Source organism: Sitophilus oryzae, unplaced genomic scaffold, assembly GCF_002938485.1.
Source record: "Sitophilus oryzae breed Bouriz unplaced genomic scaffold, Soryzae_2.0 scaffold_738_pilon_pilon, whole genome shotgun sequence".
In the NCBI taxonomy this organism is placed as follows: domain Eukaryota; kingdom Metazoa; phylum Arthropoda; class Insecta; order Coleoptera; family Curculionidae; genus Sitophilus; species Sitophilus oryzae.
The window spans coordinates 1,054,957-1,081,303 of record NW_022147349.1 but is presented as its reverse complement, the minus strand read 5'-3'; the positions used below and the strand labels follow the sequence as shown (position 1 = coordinate 1,081,303).

General features: G+C 32.9%; 1 protein-coding gene across 2 annotated transcripts in view; it reads right to left on the bottom strand.

Moving 5' to 3' along the window:
• Positions 1-1,550: 1,550 nt before the first annotated feature.
• The window catches only part of LOC115888460, a 64,409-nt gene continuing 39,612 nt past the window's right edge, over positions 1,551-26,347 (bottom strand). For both annotated transcript variants that reach the window (XM_030908209.1, XM_030908210.1), the window contains 4 exons: positions 19,675-20,676; positions 12,810-13,021; positions 3,626-3,757; positions 1,551-2,746 (listed from right to left, as the gene is read on the bottom strand). In XM_030908209.1, the coding sequence (XP_030764069.1) occupies positions 2,534-2,746; positions 3,626-3,757; positions 12,810-13,021; positions 19,675-20,676 (1,559 nt within the window). In that variant the 3' untranslated portion in view covers positions 1,551-2,533. The remainder of the gene's footprint in view (positions 2,747-3,625; positions 3,758-12,809; positions 13,022-19,674; positions 20,677-26,347) is intronic.

Genomic DNA, 26,347 nt, shown 5'->3' with positions numbered 1-26,347 from the left:
TTCACATATAGTCTAAGAGCTAGCAACATATTCGAGAAAGTATTTTAAGACGTCTGGCTCTTTGATATATCTTTTATTCTCTCTGGAACAGCGTGCAGGCCGTCTGGCTGCCGATACACGTTGCGTTCACTACTGCGCATCCAAAGAAGATCCTATATTTTTTATTTAGCGCTTTAAATTCTAGTATTGAATAAAAACCGAGTAAGTCTCCATTAGCTCGGGGCGTAGAGCTTTCGCCTATGAAGCGAAGGTCAGTGGTTCGATACCGGCTGGGGGTGTGCAACTTTTTTTATTTTTTTTTTTTCGTTTATATTCTGATAGTAAAGTATTAAATATTTGTTTTTTTATCACCAGAACGGATGGCGTTTATAGGTTTATGATCCATAGTGTATATTAAGTAGAATTTGATACTTTCATTTGTTTTGAAGGATTATTGTGGTAATTAATTATTAGATAGGTTTAGGATGGTCTGGCTGCCGCACCGGTAGGTTGCGTTCACTACTGCGCATCACATGGGTACAGGGTGTCTTATTTTCGTGCGTTTTTTGGGATTTCTCGTTTATGAGTGGAGATACAATGATGCGTTTTTTTCACGTTACTTTGCTAGTTTTTTGTGTAATTAAATATTCTACCCATAGATTTGGGCATTTTCTACACATTAACATTAATCAATCTTGATTAAAAAGTATTGTTATTTTTTCTTATTTAATTTAACCAGATCATTTTGTTTTCCATCGTTATCTCAACAAACTGAACTGAAAATAAACTTTTGTAGCTTTTAGATAACAATCTGTTAAAAAAAGTATTATTAAAATGATTATTAAAATAATAAACAACAGCTGAAAAAAATATTTTGAAGAAAGACAGGCAGAAATTACGTTAATAAAGCATTAAAATGTTAATTTTTATATATTATGTTTAAATCTTTAAAATGAAATTATAAAAGATTTAAATATTTTTATGAATGAGGCAAGAAAAAATTACGGCCAACATTTTTAGTTTTATTTTTTGACATTATGTTTAAATCATTACAATCTAATTATTATGATTGAATTAAATATTTTTATTTAATATTAGTGTTAGCAAATATTTACTACTTTACTATCAGAATATAAACAAAAAAAAAAATAAAAATGTTGCACCCCCAGCCAGTATCGAACCACTGACCTTCGGTTCATTGGCGAAAGCTCTACGCGTCGAGCTAATGGAGACTTGCTCGGTTTATATTCAATACTAGAATTTAAACAGCTAAGTAAAAAAATAGAGGATCTTCTTTGGATGCGCAGTAGTGAACGCAACGTGTATCAGCAGCCAGACGGCGTGCACGCTGTTCCAGAGAGCATGGAGAGCATAATAAAAGATATATCAAAGAGCCAGACGTCTTAAAATACTTGTTTTCCCGACGTTGCTAGCTCTCGTACTAATATGAAATGACAGCGATCTTTATTTCATAGCCATTGCTTACTCCGTTTTTTTTTCGACCATATTGTATTATTTGATAGGAATGTAAAATTAAACAAATACCTATGTAAAAAAATCTTTAATAGTGTTAATATAGTAAGAAAAATTTAAACTAAAATAGAGCCATAATAAATAAATATATAAAAATCTTAGAAAACAATACATTAATATTAAAAGAAATCCAAGCCCATAATCTCAACAACCATGACTACATCAAAATTGCGGTACAAATTAAATCCAAATTGTTAAAAAGCACTGGGAATGTATGATTTGTCTAGATAGAACAGTATAAAGGTAGCACTTTAATTTTAAAACTCAGTCTTTTTACGTACATAAATGATAAAATAATATTTGCTTAATTATTGCTAATCACACATTTTCTATAACTAATATCTTTCGCCCTTTATAAAAACTATAAAAATGTTAAACATGTTGCGCACTTGTGCTAAGCGCGGCGCGTCGAAAAATCAGAACCATGCAAAACCAAGGAACGTTGCTTCGCACTAGTCCGCGGACCTGCATTATATTACATACAATCAATCCAATGCACGGTTTTTCGCCACGCCGCGCTTCGCGTAAATGCATGGCAAGCTTTATACTTTCAGTAACAAATGTATATTATATTTTCCCTAAAAAAAAGATAACATGGAAAAATTTATTTCAATAGACTGAGATTTCTAACGCATAAAAATGACTGTTACTTTCATAACTAATATTAACGTTATAATTGCTTCACAAAGATCAGTGACTTTTTAGAAATTTTAATTAATCAAGCTACTGTATTATTTGCATGTGTGTATAAAAACATAAACTATATTATCTGCTACATATTTTATAATTTAACGTTATTAAATATTGAGGTTATAAGTTACAATATATTTTAATAACAAAAATATATATTTAAAAAATAAGTTGAGTGGTATATTTTGAAAACTTAAATTTTATTTAATTTGCATAGATTTTATTTGGTGAGCATATTATTTATAAAGGACTTTTTTAAATAGTAGTTCCAAGCTATATCATTATAACACAGTGTTGCAATTTAAAATTTTGCCTAAACATTTGACAAATTTCAGCTAGATTCTGGTACATATATTTCAATACTAGGTTGGCTTGATTGTTGAGCAGCTTTCATAGCTTTCCGCCTCTCTTCAATCATTTTTTTTCTCTGTTCTTCCCTCTGTTTTCGAGCTTCCTCATTGGCTGCAGAAGCTTTTGGTTTTGGAATAGCTTTTCGGGGTTTTGCTGCTCCATTAACTTTGTTCTCAACCTTTGTAATTGTATCCTATTAAATAAATAATAATAATCAATTACTTACCAGAAAAAAATATACACAGGGTGGCCCAATGTGCCGAAAAAGCTATACCGGGTGCGACTCAAAAGTAGTGATGGGATAACTCGAGCGAAAATTCGCTCGAGTACTCGATTATTGAAATCGAGTTTAGTACTCGAATATCAGCAGTACTCGAATATCAGCAATCGACATCGCTCGATTACGAACGAGCGATGCAAGTGACGAGTTACGAGCGACGAACACATGCGATCTTAGAATGAAATAAATTGAAATCCGATTTTAATGTGACATACTCGATACAAAGCCCTGCAAATTTTCTATATGCATTGCAGGTAGCAAATTTATACGACGTTATCCGTTGCGTATCCGAGTCACAAAATGTTACGACCTACATCGACAATGCTTTAAAATAAACCAAATCAAGCGAATTACTAGTCGCTTGCTACTTGCCATTCATCACCGAAAGAATATGTGCTCTGCGCAACTTACTCTTGGCGTTAACGAGTTGCCAGTACAACAAGTGACAAGCGACGGGCGAATAAACCGTATGTTTAAACACGAGCGAAATTTCGCTCGAGCGATTGCTCGATTATTGAAATCGCTTAAAACTCGAGTACTCGATTATTAAAATTAATCGTTTTTTTCCCATCACTACGAAAAAGTGGCTCATCCCTATTAACTTTTTTATTTTTTTCAGATAAAAAAACAAATTTGGTTTGTTAGTATAATATGACATAAATTAGGATTGATTGACGTATTCAATTGTTTATGGTCACTTCCTGTTTCACCGGAAATGACTACAACTTTTGATTCTTAAATGGCACCTTTATATAAAATAGCAAAACCATAGTTAAAGCTAAAATGATTTACCTCCTTCCAGTTGTTTTCTTTCAATTTATTAATTTCTTCAAAAAGTTTATCGACTTGATCTACTTGTAAATTAACCATATCCCAAAATCCTTGTAAATCTTCATTTGTTGTTGGGAATGCTTCTCCTTCACTCTGAAAAACCACAAAAATAAGTATAAAAAATAAAATAAAATAAATGATAAAAATATGATACAACCCAGATTTTTCGCCACATATCTACATGTTACTGGGTATGTGTATAGCTTGATTTTCATGCATCCGTTATCCATTGATACGATGGTCCGACGGGGCTCTGATTCCACTTTTCATCCGTAATTTTTTTACTTCAGCCCGTCAACAGAGAAAGTTAAAATAAATTTAACTTTTCATCATTTTTCTTACAATAACGGACGTTTTGACACTTATTTGACAAATTTAATGTAACCCAAAGGTAAAATTATAATATTGGTATATAAATCAAAATATAAGTAAAACAGAGAAATCGTTATGGAAATGAAAATGTAAAATAGCACCAATCACAAGTAATTCGTATATCCGATAAACGGAGGCATGAAAATACGGGGTGCGTCTCAAAAGTGGCTCACCCCCTATAACTTTTTTATTTTTTCAGATAAAAAATTGAGATTTGGTATGTTGTATATGACATAAATTAGGAATGATTGACGTATTCAATTGTTTTCTGTCACTTCCTGTTTCGCCGGAAATGACTACAACTTTTGATTTTTAAATGATACCCTCGATTTTTTGTTGCTTTATTCGATAGAAAATGATACTCTGAATAGAATGACATATCATAAGTCAACTTTGACATTTTCGCATATGGTTTATTGGAAATTATAACATGCGGTTCATAACGATAATTTGACTCGAAATACCAAATGTGTGGTATCAAATTACTCGTAAAAAAATGCTTTTTCCAAATATGCTAATGAGCCACCCTCGTTCCATTTGAAAAAACTGAGATGTGATTAAAAATACGATTTGTGCATCTTTTAACCAGCCAGGACAAGACACGAATAACATTAGACGATTAAATCTATTTTTCCAAAGCTCCTTGAATAAAAATTAGTGTTTTTAACACAGCCATGACACTCTAGATTGAAATTTAAAATTCAATTTTGTTTTAAACAAAAATGTCAAAAGTTGACATATGATAATGTCATTCTATTCAGATTGTCATTTTCTATCGAATGAAGAAAAAAATACCGGGGGTGCCATTTAAAAATCAAAAGCTGTAGTCATTTCCGGCGAAACAGGAAGTGACAGAAAAAAAATGAATATGTCAATCAATCCTAATTTATGTCATATACTAACATACCAAATCTCGTTTTTTATCTGAAAAAATAAAAAAGTTATAGGGGGTGAGCCACTTTTGAGACGCACCCGGTATATAATTTTCTAACCAATCGAAGTCTGTAAAATCAACCAATAAAATTAATATTGTCAGATAACGGATGCATGAAAATCAAGCTAATAGTATGTTATATCAGAGTATGTGGATTTTATGTTATTCGGGATCCCCACCCCTTGACGACTTGTGTAAGCGTAAAAATGAATTGTATATGGTGTATGTTAATCAAATAGTCCAGTAACTGAAGGTTGAAACCACGGCTTAATTCGCCGACCGAGACTTTTCAGGCGAATTGTGCACTTTTTGAGGAGTAGTTTTAGGGGAAAAAATTGTAACACCGTGCTCGACCAGATTTAGCCAATTTGGTATAAAAAAAGCTTGGTAATTACCTACAAAAACGGTTCTTATCCTTTTTTACATAGAATTAGTAGTTTTCGAGATATTACGCCTTGAAGATCCCTGAATTTTTTCTCCAAGTCTTAACGCTCCGGAGATCTAGGGTGTTTCAAACTAAAAATTTCTTATTGTGTTAAAAAGTTGAGAGTACATTTAAAAACAAAAATTTTGGCGCCTAGTAGAACCCTTAATATTAATATTAAGGTTTGCCTCAATTTATTTGTTGTTCTTCCATTTAAATAACACGGATTTTTTTTTTATTTTTGAATTTTAATAATTTCGGAATGGTTTGTTTCCGCAACATCCTCGCGAGAAGATCTATAGGAAATTTCACGCTCTACAAAAAACGTCTGAAGGTCAAAGTTCCTCAGATCAGCCGTCTCAAAGATATCTGCGATCAAAAATAACACCGATCGAAAATTTCAAATATTTTCCAATAAAACTACAAAAAAAATCATACTCGATATTTATAATTTTTCCTGTAAAATCACCTCAATTCTGTTAACCTATGACTGTAACCATTTTTTTTTTGTTAATTTACTCAAGACGTACCTCACAAAATGCACAAATATCGGGTGTATCTCAAAAGCGACTCGCCGCTATAACTTTTTATTATTTTTTTTTAATAAAAAACCAAGATTTGGTATGTTAGTATATGGCATAAATTAGAATGATTGACGTATTCTTCTACAACTTTTGATTTTTAAATGGCACCCCCAATATATTTTTACTTTATTCGATAGAAAATGACACTCTGAATAATCATATGTCAACTTTTGACATTTTCGTTAAAAAAAATCGTATGTATTTTAAATTTCAATCTAGAGTGCAATGGATGTGTTAAAAACACTACTTTTTAATCAAGGAGCCTTGGGAAAATAGATTTGATCGCCTAATGCTTTTCGTGTCTTGTCCGGGCCCGTTATAAGATGCCCAAATCGTATTTTTAATTATATCTCAATTTTTTCAAATAGAACAAGGGTGGCTCATTAGTATATTTGGAAAGAGCATGTTTCTACGAATAATTTGGTGCCACACACTTGGTATTTCGAGTCAATTGTCATTATGAAGCGTAGGTATGTTACAATTTCAACTAAACCCTATGCGAAAATGTCAAAAATTGACATATGATATGTCGTTCTATTCAGAGTGTCGTTTTCTATCGAATAATGTAAAAATATACCGGGGGTGTCATTTAAAAATCAAAAGTTGTAGCCATTTCCCGTGAAAAAGGAAGTGACCAAAAACATTTGAATACGTCAATCAATCCTAATTTATGTTATATACTGTTACGTTTTTCGTCGGTTCCGTGTGGATAGAAAGTCACAATTTATTTAAACACTATTTATTTAACACTAATTAACAAAAACAATAACGATAAAAGACTTATAGAACTATTTACAAACGATTTATAACTAAGAATTTATTTTGAATTTTAGCGCGTCAACTGTATATTTATAACTGCCCTCTCTAGACCACAGCCGCCGGCTTTTATATCTACAGCAAAAGAAATCTAGAATAGTCCATAGATCGTTAGGTGCATAGAGAAAGTTTTCGAATGTTCTCGTATGTACTAGTCCATTCCAGTGGGACTCGATTCTTCTCGAACGAATGAATCATTACGGTGTCTATTCTTTAATGCGATGTTAAGGTCATCTGAGGGCGGAACATATAGTTAGGTTAGGTCGAGTCCACACGGGTCCGCAATACTGCCCCCTTCTTAGGTACATGCTCGTCCCAAGATGTACACGGTGAGTGAAGGTATTTGCAAAGCTGGCCCCTGGTACATTGAGAAGTCTGGTAGAAATAGCAGTCTACAGTTTTCTCTCCCGATCTCAGCTTTGGGTTGTAGCAGTAAACGAGGATCTCGATTCCCGTAAATCTGAACAAGACTTCAATCATGTTCCGGATTGTACGCCAACTCAAACCATCGAGTCTACACGCCAGCTTCGGAATGGCTAATCGTGTAATGTTGTTGTTTAGCAGGGCTTCTCTCAGTTCAATCAGGGTCTTCCATAGATTGAGATAAGTCGGCTTACTTGAGGACCATTCCTTGGTGACTAGGTAGAAAATGTGCCTTGCTTGACCATGTTCATTGTCGGTTAGCCTCAAGTCGGCGTAGTTCTCCGACACGCCCAAACTTCTCATTGAACGTCGCAGCGATTCCTCTGGACATCCGCAAATCTCGGGCCACACAATGAGCGAGCGAATAATCAGGAGGCACGGAAAAGAGGTCTCGTTGATCTTCTTTGGTTACACCATAGCGAGCCTTTTCACTGCTGTTGTATCGGGCCATGAAATCGTCAAAGGACATCTCCGAATCAGGGGGATCAAAGCTGCAGGTTCTCACGATCCCAGCACGATCTTCTATTTCGCCTTGGTAGGGGCTCAAACGGTTGAAATGGACTACCCTCGGTTTTCCTTTTGGCAATTTTCTGATACGGTATACGACGTCATTAATCATATCCATGACTTCGTATGGCCCTTCCCACGAGGATTGTAGCTTCGGAGATAACCCACGACGTCCCTGCGGGTTGTATAGCCACACCAACTTCCCTGGTTGGTATCCTCCATGCTCAGCTTGAATGTCGTAGTGCTCCTTCATTCGGTCACTAGCGTTTTGAATATTTAGGCGGACTCGCTGATGGATGTCGTCCATCCTTTGCCGTAGTCTATGTACATAATCTTCTCCGGCGATATCTTCTCCCGGTCGGCAACCAAACTTCAGATCACAAGGTAGGCGCACTTCCCGTCCCATAACGATGCTGGCTGGAGTTTGCCCTGTGGATTCTTGGACGGATGAACGATAGGCCAACAGGAACAGGTGAAGAAATTTGTCCCAGTCTCTTTGGTGGTCAGAGACTACTTTGGCCAAATAACGGTTGATGGTTCTGTTCATGCGTTCAACCATCCCATCGGATTGTGGATGCAGAGCAGTCGTCCTGGTCTTGCGGATGTTAAGGACCTCACATACGCCTTGGAACAGATTGGACTCAAAGTTTCTTCCCTGATCTGAATGAAGCTCCATGGGAACACCAAACCTGCAGATCCATTCTTTAACAAGGGCATCAGCAATGTGGACAGTGGACGCTTCTTGAGTTGGCCTCGACCCATTTGCTGAAGTAATCCATTACGATCACAATTTATTTGTTGCCATCGTTCGTCTCCGGGAAAGGACCAGCCACGTCGATCGCTATTCGTTCGAAAGGACAGCCTACATTGTACTGGCGCATTGGAGCTTTACCACGCTTTTGTGGTCCATTGATAGCAGCGCAAACGTAGCATTTCTTACACCAGGCCCTCACGTCTTCTGTGCAGTTCACCTAATAGAACCGTTCACGCAGCTTGCCAATGGTCTTGCTAACACCAAGATGTTCACCGCTGGTTCCATTGTGAACTTCCGCCAAGACTTCCGGGACCCTCTCCTTTGGAATGACGGTCTGCCTTCTCTCTTCTTGTCCCTCTGGTCTCTCAATCACACGGCGAAGTAATCCGTTATCTATTACCAACGAATTCCACTGGGACCAGTACGACTTCACGTTCGGCGAATATCTGCAAACTTCCTCCCACGTTGGTCTCTGGTCCGCGTTTTTCCAGTTAATCACCAAGCCCAACTCTGGATCGCTGATTTGGTCATTTGCAAGATCTTCGGTTTGCCAACTATCCCCAACCACGGTCGTCCTTAAGACTTTCACTTCTTTCTCTTCTTTGCAACGATTTCCCATCTCTCCGCAATTCCAACAGCGAATCGGTCCCCCTTCTTGCTCATATACTGATCCAGTACTTTCCGCACAATCCTTTCCACTTTGGAATCGTCGGTTTGGAAAACACTCCTCAACAGCTCGTACAAATCCTAGAGACCTAGAGCATTCTTTCGCGGCCTCAAATTCCAGGGCACGTGCTAGGGCATCTCCCAAACACGTTGGATGAGCTAAAAGAAGTGTTTGCCTTGTCTCGTTGTCACGTAAACCATCAATAAAAGCCTGTACTTTTAAGCGCTCCATAACATTTTCGGGCATAGCAGGGTACGCAAGGCGCACGAGGCGGGCTACGTCGGCTTCAAACTCCTGCAGAGACTCATTTTGAATGCGATTTTTGTTTCAAATGAACTTGGCCGTACCTCATTTCTAAATGTCGCACCAATTGCTGAAATCCCTGTTCCGATGGTGACAGTGTCTGCAGGATATCCGTCGCATCTCCTCGCAGTGCGACAGTCAAAGCGGTAGCCTTTTCAGCGATTGTCCATCCGTTCGCTCTCGCAGCGGCCTCAAACTGGCAAAAATAATTGGCCCAAGCGGTTTTTCCGTCAAACCGTGGAGGTTTCATAACTGATTTTGAGGTATACCTATTTTCGACTAGTTTCGGTCCCTCCGATGTTTCTTGACATTTTGGTGAATTTGACTTCGTTATTTCGTCCCGTAAAATTTCGATTTTTCTGTTTACATCGTCCTCAATTTGTGTTATTTTGTCTTGTAGTTCCGTAGAATTCTCTATAATCTTATTGTTTAAACTTTCTTCTAAATTAATTATTTTATTATTAAAGCTGGCCTGTATATCTTTAGAATATGATCATATCTTCTAATCTTTGGGAATTTTCTGTGATTTTATCTTCTAATTTTTGGGAATTCTCACTGATTTTATTATTTAAACAATTCAAATTGTCGTTTAAGTTTTGTAAGGACGAGTCAAGGTCACCTTCCAGCTCAAAGCAAAATGTGTCAGGATCCTCATATTCCTCAATCACAACGTCTCTCAGTCTGGCTTGTAAAATGCTTTTCTTTCCATCTGTTTCGCATTCCCTCTCTTCCAGTACGCATTTTAATTCCGACACTTTCAAGTCTTTCAACAATTTTTTCGTTGCCATTGTCTGTCTTTTTATTTTCCTAGTCTATCACACACGCCACACTTGACACCAATTGTTACGTTTTTCGTCGGTTCCGTGTGGATAGAAAGTTACAATTTATTTAAACACTATTTATTTAACACTAATTAACAAAAACAATAACGATAAAAGACTTATAGAACTATTTACAAACGATTTATAACTAAGAATTTATTTTGAATTTTAGCGCGTCAACTGTATATTTATAACTGCTCTCTCTAGGCCACAGCCGCCGGCTTTTATATCTACAGCAAAAGAAATCTAGAATAGTCCATAGATCGTTAGGTGCATAGAGAAGGTTTTCGAATGTTCTCGTATGTACTAGTCCATTCCAGTGGGACTCGATTCTTCTCGAACGAATGAATCATTACGGTGTCTATTCTTTAATGCGATGTTAAGGTCATCTGAAGGCGGAACATATAGTTAGGTTAGGTCGAGTCCACACGGGTCCGCAACAATACTAACATACCAAATCTCGTTTTTTTATATGAAAAAATAAAAAAGTTATAGGGGGTGAGCCCCTTTTGAGACGCACCCGGTATATAAATAATATTTATATATTTGTGAGTTTTGTGAGGTACGCGTTGAGTAAATTAACAAAAAGAAAATGATTACAGTCATAGGTTAACAGAATTGAAGTGATTTTACAGGAAAAATTATATAAATATCGAGTCTGATATTTTTTTGTAGTTTTATTGGAAAATATTTGAAATTTTCGATTGGTGTTATTTTTGATCGCTGATATCATTGAGACGGTTGATCCGAGAAACTTTGACCTTCAGACGTCTTTTGTAGAGCGTGAAATTTCCTATAGATCTTCTCTCGAGGATGTTGCGGAAACAAACCATTCCGAAATTATTAAAATTCAAAAATAAAAAAAAATCCGTTATTTAAATAGAAAAACAACAAATAAATTGAGGCAAACCTTAATATTAATATTAAGGGTTCTACTAGGCGTCAAAATTTTTGTTTTTAAACGTACTTTCAACTTTTCAAAACCATAAGAATTTTTTTTTCATTTTGAAACACCCTAGGAGATACATTTCATAAGCGTATCACTGATTGATAGGACAAATTGTTTAATAACTCGGCTATTTTAAATTTAAGATTTTTTGATGATTCAAAGTTCATTTAAAAGGTATCAGGTTAAAAACCTATTCCATTTTTACAAACTTATTCGTATTTTCAGTAATAATAGCTCATTTGTCAAGATTTTTTTCTGTGTGTTCCAGATATCACAAGCATTGCCATACACAGTTTTTATTAGTCATGTTCCACAAAGCTATTCCATTTTTACAAACTTATTCGTATTTTCACTAATAATAGCTCATTTGTCAAGATTTTTTTGTTTGTGTGCCAGATATCACAAGCATTGCCATACACAGTTTTTATAAGTCATGTTCCACATGACTTATAAATAGAGACCCCTAGACCAGTGTTGCCAACTCTCCTCGCAACTATCTGAAAGAGAATTTCCCACGAAGACGGTCAAAATTACCCCCGTTTTTCTAAAAATTCCCAAGAATTACTCAAAATTAATTATATCGTCGTCGAGAGACAATATTCGGTGGGAGGGGGGTTCTTGTTGCTGTTTACCCAATTTGGTGAATACAATATATCTTTTTGCGAATAATACATGAACTGTAAAATTTCCATTTTTCCCCTGGATATTCAGCTGATTTACCACTCTAACATAGTTATGTATGCTAATTTGCTGACGATACTAATTACTTCACATTTTTGATTTTTTTGGTTCGAACTCAACTTGGCAAAAGGTAAATAAAGCTTTAGACCTAGTATTAAAATATACAAAATTTTATTCACTAGACATTAATCTGGATAAAACTAAAACTTCTATTTTTTAAAACTTCTATTTTTTACATGCAGTATTATTTTGTTTAAGATTTCACAAACATTATATTTTAATGTATATTTAAGTCTAATCATTATTAAATAAATGTTTTTTAATATAAATATTATGTTGTTTTACTATTCTCAATAGAAATTAATTTAAGCTCCTAGCTCCAGTTAGTCTTAAGTTTAGCTATTAGAACTTGTAGCTTAATAGTTGTAAATCAGATTATAAAAATGGAAAGAACAGCGATTCAAATAAAGGCGGTTAATGATGTCTGTAATATAGATTTCTTTAATGTGTAAAAAACTATTCCTTCTCCTACTAGATGCCGCTAAAATACGGCTCCTAAAATAGCATGTGAGTGGGCAATCTAAAGTTATCTAGGGCTAACTACTCTATCAGCTGACGTCTTTCGGCAATGTAGATGCGAGGGTTTTGATGTAGTAAGCAATTTTTTCGTTTGCAGAGTAAAACTTTGTCCCGGTAGGTTTTACAGATTTGCTACTGAAAAATTCAATTGTAGAGAATTGAATTCTCTTCGTTTTTTGTTCCATAAAATTTTATATTTAGCCCACTTACGACTGGCAAAGCATGAGAGCGGCGGTAATTTAATGAGAGTCTAGACCTTTTTTGATGCAGATTGACTGTACTATATTCTACAATTTAAATAATAAAAACAAAAGTATGACATAATCCATACCTGAGTTATATTATTTGTACAGAGCCCCTTGAATTGTTGCATCTTTTGAGACACCAACAGTCTTGCTTTTCCAGACGCAGATCTAAGTTTCCCAATAACTTCTTCTGAGAGGTTTGGTGTATTCAGTTCGTTTTCAGCCTTATCGGCTAATTCCAATAATCTGGCGGTTTGCTCTTCCAGTATTCTAATAAAATAATGCCCATCCTTCTCACCTACAGCAAAAAACCTCGTACAATACCTTAAAATCACTTCGGACAGATTCATTTGCATTTTACATAAAAAATATCTTAAATAATTGGTTACATAGTATGTTACACTGACTAGTTTTGTGCTAAAATTAATTTTAGATATGTAATACATGTTGTCATTATTTTTCTAAAAAAAAATATGAAAATTTTCCGTATATAAACAAAATTGAAAAAAACTTGTTTATTTGAAGGTTATCACTACTGTCAATACAACAATAATAAACAGTTTGGTTGCAGTTGCCAATTCAATTACACCTTCAATTTTTGGTAATATATAGGTAATAATTTTATATACAAATAAACAAAAATTACCACAAATTTCTTTTCTAAAAACAAATTGAGTAGAATATAGCATACCGGGTGTTGCATCGTCGGACGGGACATAGGAAATCCCATGTAAATTTTAATGGGGTCAGCAATTGGCTTCCCCAATTATTTTAGAGAATAATTCTATTTAGGTTTATTGAAGAGCACTAAAACCCACATTCAAAAGAATAACTTTAGATATTTTTGATTAGCTCGTTTACGAGTCATCGCCGATTTCTTTTTAAATAGTTCTCCTTTCTTATGGCCCTGTATTTACTTATCAGCACCAGTCAAGGTAAAAGATAACTGTCAAATGAAGTTGTCATTTCAGAAATTTACCTATTTAGTGCTTTATTATTATTGAAAACTCATTCCTACATCGGAAATCTTAAAGATGTATTTATAAATACAAATTAATATGAATTAAAGTAAAATAAAGTAATCAGTTACAAGGTTAATTATAGTATTATTACAATATTCAATAACCTATTAATTTGGGTACTATTAAATTGTTAGAACTTTAGGATTTAAGATGTTCAAATATTCCTCCATTGACTGCTAGACAATAACCCAGGCGATCATAAAATTCTCTTCTTACATTCGCTAGTTGGTAAACTGAAATTCTATTGCATTCGGCAGAAATAGCATTTTTTAACTCGTCTAGAATTGGGTATTTTTTATCCTTGTATATCATGTTTTTTAAATGGTCCCAGAGAAAGAAATCATTTGGCGAAATATCAGGAGACCTTGCTGGCCAATTTACTGTATGATTTAGGCCAATAACGTTTCCGTTAAAACTATTGTCTAAATATTCCCGAACAGCCAGGGTACTATGTGCCGGGCAGCCATCCATTTGGTACCAAACTTCCTGATTTTCCCTAGCGGCATAATGTAAAGCAGGTAAAATATGATTTTCGAGTAGTAATATTCTGCATTTAAATTTCGCGTAAGAAATAATGGTCCGATAATATTGTGTCCGAATATCCCTGCCCAAACACTGTGGATATTGCGTCCTTGTTTCGACAAACCTGTATTAGCTTTCTTTGTTCCAATATCAATAATTTTGAACATTGGGTTCATTATTTAAGGTAAACGACCATTCGTCAGTAAAACATATGTTTTTTAAAAATCCCCTATTCGTGTTTGTTCTTTCCATCATATCAAAACAAAACGCCTGCCGCCGTATTTCGTCCCCATCTCGTAGCTCTTGGTGCTTTTCATATTTACTACTATTAAGGAATAGTATTTATGTCGTTTCAAAATTCGAAGCGCTGTAGTCCTCAAGTTTCCTATTATTTTCATCCTCAAGTTTCCTTGTGCTGATCTTTCCATCATTCTTTTCCACGCACAATAAAACTTCCAAGTCGGACTTCCAATCATTTCTTACATCCTCTCTTTGTTCCTGCCTTGCTTCACATTTCACATCTGCAGTTATTCAAATTTCTGGATCGGTCTCAAATCTCTGGATATTCCTTGCGATTGTAGATTTTTCAGGTAGCGGTCTATTTGGATACAGAGCAGCAAACATGTCCGACACCTTTTGATAAGTATTTCCTTGAAATACGCTTGTTTATATATTCTTAAAGTTGTTCAACCGACTAGACAAAATGTGCTGTCAACTGGAGGACAAATCGTGAACCTTTCGGGGCGGAGTCAAAAATATCGATTATTTTCGTTATTTTCCTCAGAGTAATGTAATAATATAGCCCGGATTTCTGCAAACTTTAATAATGATCAGCTGATTAAGAAATTTAAACGAAACTTTTATTTTATTGTAAATTGTGGATTATTTTTGCCTGTTATTTTAAGAATTCTAAACCGTATTAACATACAACCGTACAACATATCGAAATAATGATTTCTTTCATAATTTCGATATGTTGGTACATTATTTATAATTTATGATAATGCTAATTGCTGTTAATTAATATTTAAAAAAAAGTTACATACATATTTTAATTTGATTTAATGCAGGTTTATAAAAGAATCATTTCATTCTTAGATTATTTTATTCTAAATTGAGTGCTTTACGAATTTGACGATATTTTTTTTTTGAAAACATAAAACTTTTTACATTTTTGATGCCAACTAATTGGCATGGTATTATTGGTATGGGAATGAGCCAAGAAAGAAAAGAATTGGCTATAACTTGTAATTTTTCGAAAAAAAACATATTATACCTATATAGCTGAAAAGCTTAAAGAATGGCGCTTTTTATGAAGTCATGGCCAACTAGGATTTCCATTTAAAAAAAAACATAATGTTTGTGTCATATGTCAAAAATTACAGGCATTCGAAAAAAAAACAGAAAACACAAACTCATTAGGTATGTGATTATCTACAACTTTTATCTGAAAACTTTTTGTCTAAAATACCATATGATCGAATAAAAACGGCGTCAGCGATGGCTATGAAATGACGATCGATGATAATATCCATATAATTTTACATATAAAATGACAACGATCTTCATTTCATAGCCATCGTTGACGCCGTTTTTATTCGATCATACGGTAGATTATAATGGAATTAGAGACAAGTTTTAAAATAGTCAAAATTTGTGTTTTTCGAAATATATAGTAAGCCAAGAACTTTTTCAAAAATCTGAAAGGCGCATATTTATGACCCCACAAAACTGCAATTCTTTCCCCATTTAACCGACTCTCTATCTCCAGTAGTTTCCGAGATACCCACAGAGAACATCGTAGGAAACTCATCCTGTATAGTATTTAGAAACTAACTATTATTTTTATTTGACTAGATTAATTTGATTAATAAGACTCGATTAATTTAATTTAAAATAAATTTGATCAGATTTTTTTTTCGTATATTCTACTACCAGAAAACCAAAATTATATGATAACGTACTTTTCAACGAAGTTGAAGGAATATATAGCGTATCAGCGTATCTATCACAATACTTAATAGAATTACTACAATTAGAAGAAAAACAAAAAGAAAAAAATACCCAAATATCTTCACCTACTACTCATCTACAAAATAAACGAATATAATCCCTTATAAAAACACTACACAACTACTTCTTGTATTTTACACTGAAAAAATTATAAACTTACTAATTAATCAAACAAAAAGAAAAAATAACCAAATTATCCCTTCACCTACTACTTAACTACAAAATAAATAAACTATAAAAACACTACTAAACTATTTCTGGTATTCTACACTAAACATTATAATTAAACTTAATAAAATTAATATAATTTTACACTACAACCACTACAACTATAAAGAAATAAGAACATTTTTTAAAACTAGAAGAAACAGAACTTCGATACGTGCGACCAATATAATAGATCAAGCGGACAAAGAATATAAAACACTTTAAAAATGTGCATTCAGAAAGAAAAACTATCTCGAAAATTATCTAAACACATTTTTTTTTCTTATCAGTGAAAAGCATCGGCCTTGCGGAATTTGTCGGGTATTTACAATGGTCGAATTGTATAATTACCAGCTTTTATAGCATATCTAATAGACAAAAAGTATCTGGTCGATTAGTAACCAATTGGCACGGTCCGAAAATTATCGATTTTTATTTTCTCTGTTTTTATTGGTCGCTTCAAAATTCAGAGTAACAAAAAATATTTTTCTGTAGTAAAAGACTGTGAAATACGCCCCGCCATCTGGTGCTTTACATCCATAAACGTCTTATGTTGAGCTACTTTAAAAATTCATATACAAGGATAATACCATTCAATCATCAATACTTTTTCTTCGGTAGTGTAATTCATGGCTAATATTTTCGATGTAGGAGTTTTTAATAATAATAATAATAAAGCACTAAATAGATAAATTTCTGAAATTACAACTTCATTTGACAGTTATCTTTTACCTTGACTGGTGCTCATAAGTAAATACAGGGCCATAAGAAAGGAGAAATATTTAAAAAGAAATCGGCGATAAGTCGTAAACGGGCTAATCAAAAATATCTAAAGTTATTCTTTTGAATGTGGGTTTTAGTGCTCTTCAATAAACCTAAATAGAATTATTCTCTAAAATAATTAGGGAAGCCAATAATTGACCCCCTTAAAATTTACATGGGATTTCCCTGGGATTTCCTATGTCCCGCTCGACGATGCAACATCCGGCATATTAGCTGAGAGAAAAACGGCCTACACGCGTAACGATTTATCGTACTGCGCGTTGAACTGCAGATGGTAAAGAAAATCGTACGGCTTGCAGTACAGCCATTTTTTGTACACACGATGCAACACATTGTACTGCCGCAGTTCAGATTATTCACTTTTCGTCGTGAAGGGCTACCGTTATGTCAAGAATTTCAAAGAAGAAAGCTGCCGTGCTTGTAGCTGCGATATTGCTGATAGATGAAGATGATGAACAAAAAGAAATCAAAAAGCGAAATGGTGTAAAAAGTGGTTGCAATTTTTTTTTTTCATTTTATTTGCATAATCTTTTGATTTCACGTCCCATAGGCATCTATTTTCTCTATATAAATCAATAAAGTCTTCCCAGAACGTCTAATTTTTTAAATCCATAATATTGATTAAACCAAAAATAAATAAAAATTATATCGTAACTGCGCGCTGCGGCAGGGAATACATTCCACGCGTTCAAACCCCACCCCAGACACGACCCGTTGATACGATATTTTACGGAAGCTCCGTACTGCAAACGATTTGACGACTGCATACTGCAAACCATCCAATTTCCCTACACACGCTACGATTTATCGTTAATGCGGCAGTTTCGATGGATATCGTACATCGTACTGCATGCAGTACGATAAATCGTTACATGTGTAGGCCGTTAAAGATAAGTGTTCTGTTATTCCAAAAAAGTTGATTATGTAGTATGTAGATAAAAAGAAAAAAAATTAGAAATTGAACATATAAATCGGAACCACTGAAAATATTTAACCAGAATAGATTTCTTTTATATAATTATGATCAGAATATCAGGAATTAAAAATCTTGTAATAATACATATATGGGATATTTTTTTATTCAAACAACCAGATAGTGAAATTGCCTTCGAGTATCCAATCATTAAGAAAAGCAAGTTGACGGTACTAAAAAACGATATATCGCCTAAAAATGGCAGTAAGTCACACACAGTTACATACGAAAATCTGTTAGTTACATATAGTCATGTAATTGGAGTATTTATATGTATAGTGAGAGACACTATTTTTGCACATTTTTATAAAATATACGGGGTGTATATCAAAAATGGCTCACCCCTGGAACTTTTTTTTATTTTTTTCAGACAAAAACGAGATTTGGTATGTTAGTATATGACAAATTAAGAGTAATTAATGTATTCAATTGTTTTTGGTCACTTCCTGTTTTACCGAAAATGACTTAAACTTTTGATTTTTAAATAATCAAAAATACTTTATTGGATAGAAAATGACACTCTGAATAGAATGACATATCAAATGTCAACTTTTGACATTTTCGCATATGATTTTGATTTTTGCAATTGAAAAATGGAAAATGCGATTTATAACGACAATTTGACTCGAAATATCAAATGTGTACCAAATAATTTGTAAAAAATGCTTGTACCAAATATGCTAATTGAGTAAAAAAGAGCCACCCTTGTTCCTGGAAAAAATTGATATATAATTAAAAATACGATTTGGACATCTTTTAACTAACCAGGACATCACACGAAAAATCAAATCTACTTTTTCAAGGCTCCTTGATTAAAAATTAGTGTTTTAACGCAGCCATGGCACTCGAGTGAAATTTAAAATACGATTTTTTTAAAGCAAAAATGTCAAAAGTTGACATATACATATATGTCATTCTAGTCAGAGTATAATTTTCTATCGAATAAAGTAGAAATATACCGAAGGTGAAGGTGCCATTTAAAAATCCAAAGTTGTAGTCATTTCCGATGAAACTGGAAGTGACCGAAAATAATTGAATACGTCAATCAATCCTAATTTACTTCGTATATTAACAAACAAAATGTCATTTAACTAACATAGCAAATGTAGTTTTATCTGAAAAATTAATAAAGTTATAGGGGTGGGCCACTTTCGAGACGCACCCGGTATAATTCATTTAACAGCACATTACGAATAAAAACTTGAATAAAAAACTATGCGACCACGTTTTGCATTAAATTTCTGCATTTGTAGAGCATGGGTCAAAAAACAAGAGCAAAAAATGGAAAATAATTCTTCTAATTTTTTTTTAATAGGAATCTATAATTTTAACAGTCCACAGGTACTTGTATTTTGTCGCAAACTGCAACCAGTAATAATTCGATAGCATAAACGTGACAAATTAGTAAATAAAAAATAGAAAAATACTCACTAGATGAACATTCATCATTAATAGGCACTTCAAGGATTTTTCCATTTTGCAGACTCACAGATGGTTCACTTAAAAATTCCTCACTTGGTTTATGATGGCCATTCACTTTCACTTCATCCGTTAATTTAGGAACTGTAACACTTTTTTGTATCGAAACATCTTTGGTCTTTTTCGAGTTAGCGATAGGCAACTGAGCTCGAAATTCGGGTCTTAAATGACGCAACACCGGTAAAGATGGACTGCTCAAACTCTGCTTCATCGATGGCTCCACATCGTCATCTAAAAATTTGTCAGGCAACGTTTTATTATGCGCGTCCCTATCTTCTTTATCCGTAGTATCTTCAGATTCGGACAGGGGATTCTTCTTCCTTTTAGATACAAAGAAACCTTGTGCCAAAGCTCCAGGTCCGTACAGTCTTTCCACTCTCTGTTGTATAAAAGATTTAGTTTCTTTTCCATTAGTGTACTCTTTGCTTATGGTGGTACTCTCGATGTTGCATTTGTTTTGTTCCGATAATCCACTTACCTTTTTGCTTTCGTAAGTCATACACTGTCTTTGGATCGTGTGATGAGAGTTACCTATGCACCCGTCTGTTGTGTCTTTTGTAAAAATATTAGATGAGAAATGAGACTCTTTGCTACTCATAAACGTCATGGTCTGTGTGGAATTGTAAAATTTTTGGGTGTGATGGGTTTGGAGGGCGTTCTCTGTCATGTTTGTCTTCGGTGTAGGAAGAGGCACTAGGTTTAGCGGTGACAGAAGATTATTGGTGACACTGTACGTTGGCTGAGGGGGTGTCAAATGACTTCCAGTATCGAGGCGATGAGGCGAAGCATCTCTGGATCTAGCCAACCGGACGGGGTCGTAGTTTGTGGTAGTAGAGTAACCATTAACGGTGCAGGCCAAACTCAAGTACGATGGCAGATGATGCTGTTGTAGGTCAGCCGGCGTCAAGACACTTGCACTGCGCAACGTTCCGGTGGAAGATACCTCGGACCAATCTGAAATAACGCAATAATATGAAAATAAAATAATGTGACATTTATTTAAGGTAATCTCGCTGTAGGTTATTCAACCTTGACTCGACTAAACTACCACGCCTACTAATATGCTAATCGAAAAGTTTGAAAGAGAAATTTTTCTATTTATAATTGTAGATCAGATTTCGTATGGCGCTGGGTACAAATATTTATGGAAATTTCAAAAAAAATCTTCACACAATGCCTACAAAAAGTGCCATTAACTATAAAACCTTTGCATTTATTATACCAATTTAAAACTTCACATAATAATGAATTACAATCTGTGTAGCATTATTTTCTACTTATTAAAAATATATACCTATATTTTATACCATTTGCAAACAATGCTATACTTATTTGTATTACCTAATTTCTAATAAACTAATTTTCATTTCAAGTCAAGAATTAACAACAAATAATATTTAAAAAAACGAATAACATGCATGTACTTCTTGGATAAATAAAAATTGACTAAAAATCAACCAAAGTTTGATTGGGAGTAAAATAATATTGCTACACAATATTCAATGAAATAACTTGACAAATACATTTAAAATAATAAAGCCATTTTTAACTATTATTAATAATAATATTTATATAATACAATTACCAGTTAAAACATCAATATACTGTCAAAACAAATAAAGGTTGCACAAAAGTAAAATTGAAGAAACAAAAAATAGCCAAACACAGTACTGCCGATATTTAAAACTACCTACAATAAAACTAGACGGAATCGACCCGTTCATGCAAAATGAATGTCTCATATCCTAAAATACCAACCTTTAACACAAGCGCGGTCACAAATGTTAATGTTGATAATTTAAGTATTAAAATGCGTGATCATTTAACATTGGTTGTTAAACAAGACACTGAAAATTAATAAAGTTATCAATTCTTACAATGTTGATAACATTTTAGTAATGTTATTATAATAATTATATAAAATATAGTTAAAAAATAATATTTACACATTATGTATTTAATATTTTAAATGTTTACATAAATATATTTTAAGTCAATATAGATATACAGGGTCCGGCAATAGTGCGTCGGGCATCTTTAGCTTCTAGAATAAAAAACTTGAGAATTTTGTTTCAGTGTAAACCTAAACTATGTACAAGGATGCATTTCAGGAAAATATTTTAACTTCTATAGGGTGGCTCAAAAAAGTGTGAGTGGATAGGGATGATTTTTTTTTAAATACCATTTAAAAAACCAAGAAAAATTATTTTATATTTTAGAAAGTTTAGCGAAAATTTTGAACATCCTGTATGATATACAATTACCATATTTATAGCACAGTAAGTACAGACCATCTAATGTAAATATCTTAATATAGTTCTGATTTCAGGACATTTCTTGTATTTTTAATAATTATTTTAAGAAAGGCTGAAAAAAATATATTTTTTATTTATTTATTAATATCTTAGGATTATGTAAAGTGATCTGAAAAGAAGCCAAAAATGCAATAATATACAGGGTTTTCCATTTAAAAAAAATCATCCCGATCCACTCACTTTTTTGAGCCACCCTATAGAAGTTAAAATATTTTCCTGGAATACATCCTAGAACATACACACATAGATTTGCACTTAAACAAAATTCTTAAGTTTGTTATTCTAGGAGCTACAGATGCCCGACGCACTATCGCCGGACACTGTATAAGTCAAGAGGCCATTAAAGCTGAGGATCGCGGTTTAGATCACGAGTAAAATACTAAGTCCCGTCTAGTTTCCCTAGTTAAATAGTAAAAAGAGGCGTAACTATTTTTTATAATATTTTTATGAAAACCCTACCTAGTTACAATTTTAAGTATATATAAGTAGGTATTTTATCTTTTATGTACTATTTTTTTCAAACTTCAAGCAACAAAAAAGAGAAGTAGATGTTATAAAGTACATAACTGCGATATCGAGGTAGTAGAAGTATCAAAGAATACATGACAAATTAAAAAAAAACAATGCAGATTGATTTATTGACACTTCTAACACAGTACTACTAGCTTAAGCGGGCCACTCATGGTACTGCGCCGTCGTGTCGTACGACAGAGTAAAAATGTCAAATATTACGTGGTATGACAGAGTAAAATGGCAAAATTTTTAGCTGTCAATAGGGCATAATGGGCATATAGCAAATTTGTACCGACGAATATATCTACCGCGGGGTTAACAAGGGCACGGTAAACTCGTCGGTACAAATTTGCGATATCTACCCTATAACCTATGCCTATAACCGATTGATAACTATGACAACAACAATTAACATATTTTTACTATACAGGGTCGCTTTTATGTATGGAAACCAAATGGAAACGGTCGATTAGTAGGTAAAATATAGGAGGTACCGCAAAAAGTTAAATACAAAAGTTATAGGGTTCAAATATCTATTAGCGAGTAATAAATTTAAGTATACAGGGTCGTTCATAAACTCGGGGCAGATCAGATTCGTTTTTATATAATAATAACGATGAAAACTAGTTTGCAACTTTTGTTTCAAAATAGTCGAAAGTGAAAACAAATTGACTGAAAAATGTCTGAAGTTGGTTAAAAAAAGAAAAAATACTCGTAAAATGTAAAATTAAAAACGCAACTTTTTGATATAAAGTTTTTCAAAATTCGGCCAATAAATCCATTTTTAGTCATTTGTAATAATTGTCATATAATAATGTCATTATAATATAATGAAAATACCCAAGGGCAATAGGTAAGAATTTATTATCATTTTTAAAAACTAATGCTAAAGTCAAATTTAACCTAAATAAATTAATAAAAAAATCCTATATGATGCGAACTAATACAAAAATATATGTAGCACTGTACCTATAAGCTCAACATAATGATATCCGGAAAGATAGATACAAACAAGGTAACCTGATAAAAAAGTTTTAAAAAATACAAATTTCTTAAGAGTTAACTTTTATTAATTATTGTAAAGTGTAAAACACTTGCTAGAAGTATTATAAACATTGTCAAGATATTTATCCTTTTAGTTTATTATTTTTTTAATGTAATAATAACTAAAAAATGTACTGTCATAAAGAACATTCATTTAATTAAATTTTATAGCTAATGCGTGTCTAGAAACATTAGATCATTCTACGTTTCAAAATGTAGATGGTAATATCTAACACATTTTTTATAGTTTTAGTTCAATATTTTACTTTTTCTTTCCAAATGTTTAATAATGTAACGTGATGAATAAATAATACCAATACTTTAAACTCAATTAAAGTAGGAACTTAATAAATATATTTACTATAACATTAAATTTATTGATATACTTCAATAAATAGCCTTATGATGAAGATATGTGACGATAGATAATTCTTTAACAATAATGATATTTTTTTAATTATTTAAATGCTTGACTGTAAAAATCAATGTTCTCGCTTGTTCATTTTTTTTGATCATACGACATCTACACAATAAGATAGTACAAATTAACGTACCTATGATAAAAAAACTGCGCCACAGTAGCTTTTGAAGTTACAACCGATAATAATTTCTGTCGAGTCAACCCTTAAGCTAGATTATCACTTGAAACTGCGCGAAGCTGTTTAGCGCATTTTGTATATACGTAGGCTTCACAAAAATGCAACAATTGATAATTTTGCATTATATATGCATACATTTTATGTGGAAATAAGGTAGAAAGCTAGTGGAATGTTAATATAAATAATTTGTATGCAGTTAAGTTCAGTGGCGTTTCCTAGCACGTTTATCGCCCTCTTCGATTCTTTTTAGTCAATAAAAAATAATCACCGAATGCAAAAAACTGTTGCGATATTGTAAAATAAGTTTCATATTTTTGGTTTAGTTAAAATTTTGAAAAACTCTTATTTCGAACCTGTTTAGCATGATCTGATCGCTATTATGCTAAAAAACTGTAGTTGTAACAAAATTCTAAAACTAATCGAAAATTGAATCATTCTATACATTCCGTTTTTAAAACAGATGTCATTACTCTGTGCTTGAATGACAATAATGATGCAAAAATCTGCTTTACGCAAAATCTATACTATACTAAATGTTTAATCAATATTTAAAAGCCAGGATATCACGGTTTGTAAATGCTATTTACTTACAGATTTTTTTACCCTGCAATATTCTAATAATTTTTTCTTTATATTTCCATAATAATGATCCTTACCTATAGTAAGTTATTAAATTCACTAGAATACATCAATGAAAACAATTTACATTTAAAAACAATAAATAAAACAATTTTTATGTAACCTAAATAGTACAATTTAATTAAAATTAATTAGTAAATGACACAAAAATAAGACAAAAATCTGTATCTGCTCTTATAGTTTCTAATGCAATAAAACGTTTAATACGTTTGATTTTGTAGCCACAAATACTGAAAATCAGCTGGTGTTGAAAATATCGTCACCTACTTTTTATTAGACGATTAATGTGCATAAAGATCTATGTATAATAGACTACAAACATAAAATTGTTATAATATCTAGACCGTAAAGAATAAAAATTTTCTTTAATACTATAAAATCACATGTTATAATAGCATATATTCTTGATTTCGGTAGATTGTTCAATTAACAATAATATCTGAAATTCATATTTGTTGACACCAATCATTTACACACCTGTTAATATAATACACAAAATTAGTTCGTAAAGTGCACGTAATAATCAAATTTCTTGTTACTAATACACCTTGACATATAAAATGTATTTACAGGTAAAATTAGTACATACGTATATATTTTAAAATACATATTACAAAAACCCATAAATACACTTATTCTTAGATATATTTTAATAAAATTAATATCAATAAATACCTGGCTTATATAGGGCTCGAAAAGTACTGTTAAATAATGCTTCTTTAGCAAACGAACACTTTTGAGTCACTATCTTCGGCAAACGCAGGAGGAGAAAAAAACAAAAAGTAAAAGAACGCAGTCGTATTTTTAGTCTGTAAAAGCAACAATAACCGAGTCCCACTATTGCCAACTATTTTTTCACGTTACTTTAGTATTTTTGTCCTCATTCCAGATTGACAATGAAAAATTAGCTATCCTTTTGCACCACAAGTAAACGTGCACGCCGAATAAATTGTCGAAATTTAAGCACTTTTACTAGTCGCGGCGAAGTAGGTGTTTGACCGCAATCATTTCAATACAATAAAATCGAGTATCATATAGCTGAAGCCTTGAACTACAAGCAAATAAGCAACGTAAAAAAGTGAAATATTGACTATTTTTTTTTATATTATACGGGTGATTCCATTCTAACCGTGATTTTTTATGATATGTCTCTTTGCTCTCACTGTTTGTGATTTATCTATCTATTATATATTTACATTTAAATCTTGCAATATATCACTTAATAATCAGTGTTATGCCCCTCTCTAGTCTCTAGGACTTGTCTACAAATCGGTTATTTTTTGCCATAATAAATAATTTAAACTAATTAACTGATAAATCCTAAATCAAATTATTACATTTATATGGCTGTCTTGAGTCGAGAATGAAATTAGTACCATCTAATGTTCAACGTGCAAAGTACTTACTGCGGTATCGTACTACGAGTATCGTCGTTCGTCGTATAATGTTTCTGTGATAATCAAAAAAATTTAAAATTAAAATAAGATTGTATGGTTATTATGGTATAGGTCTTTT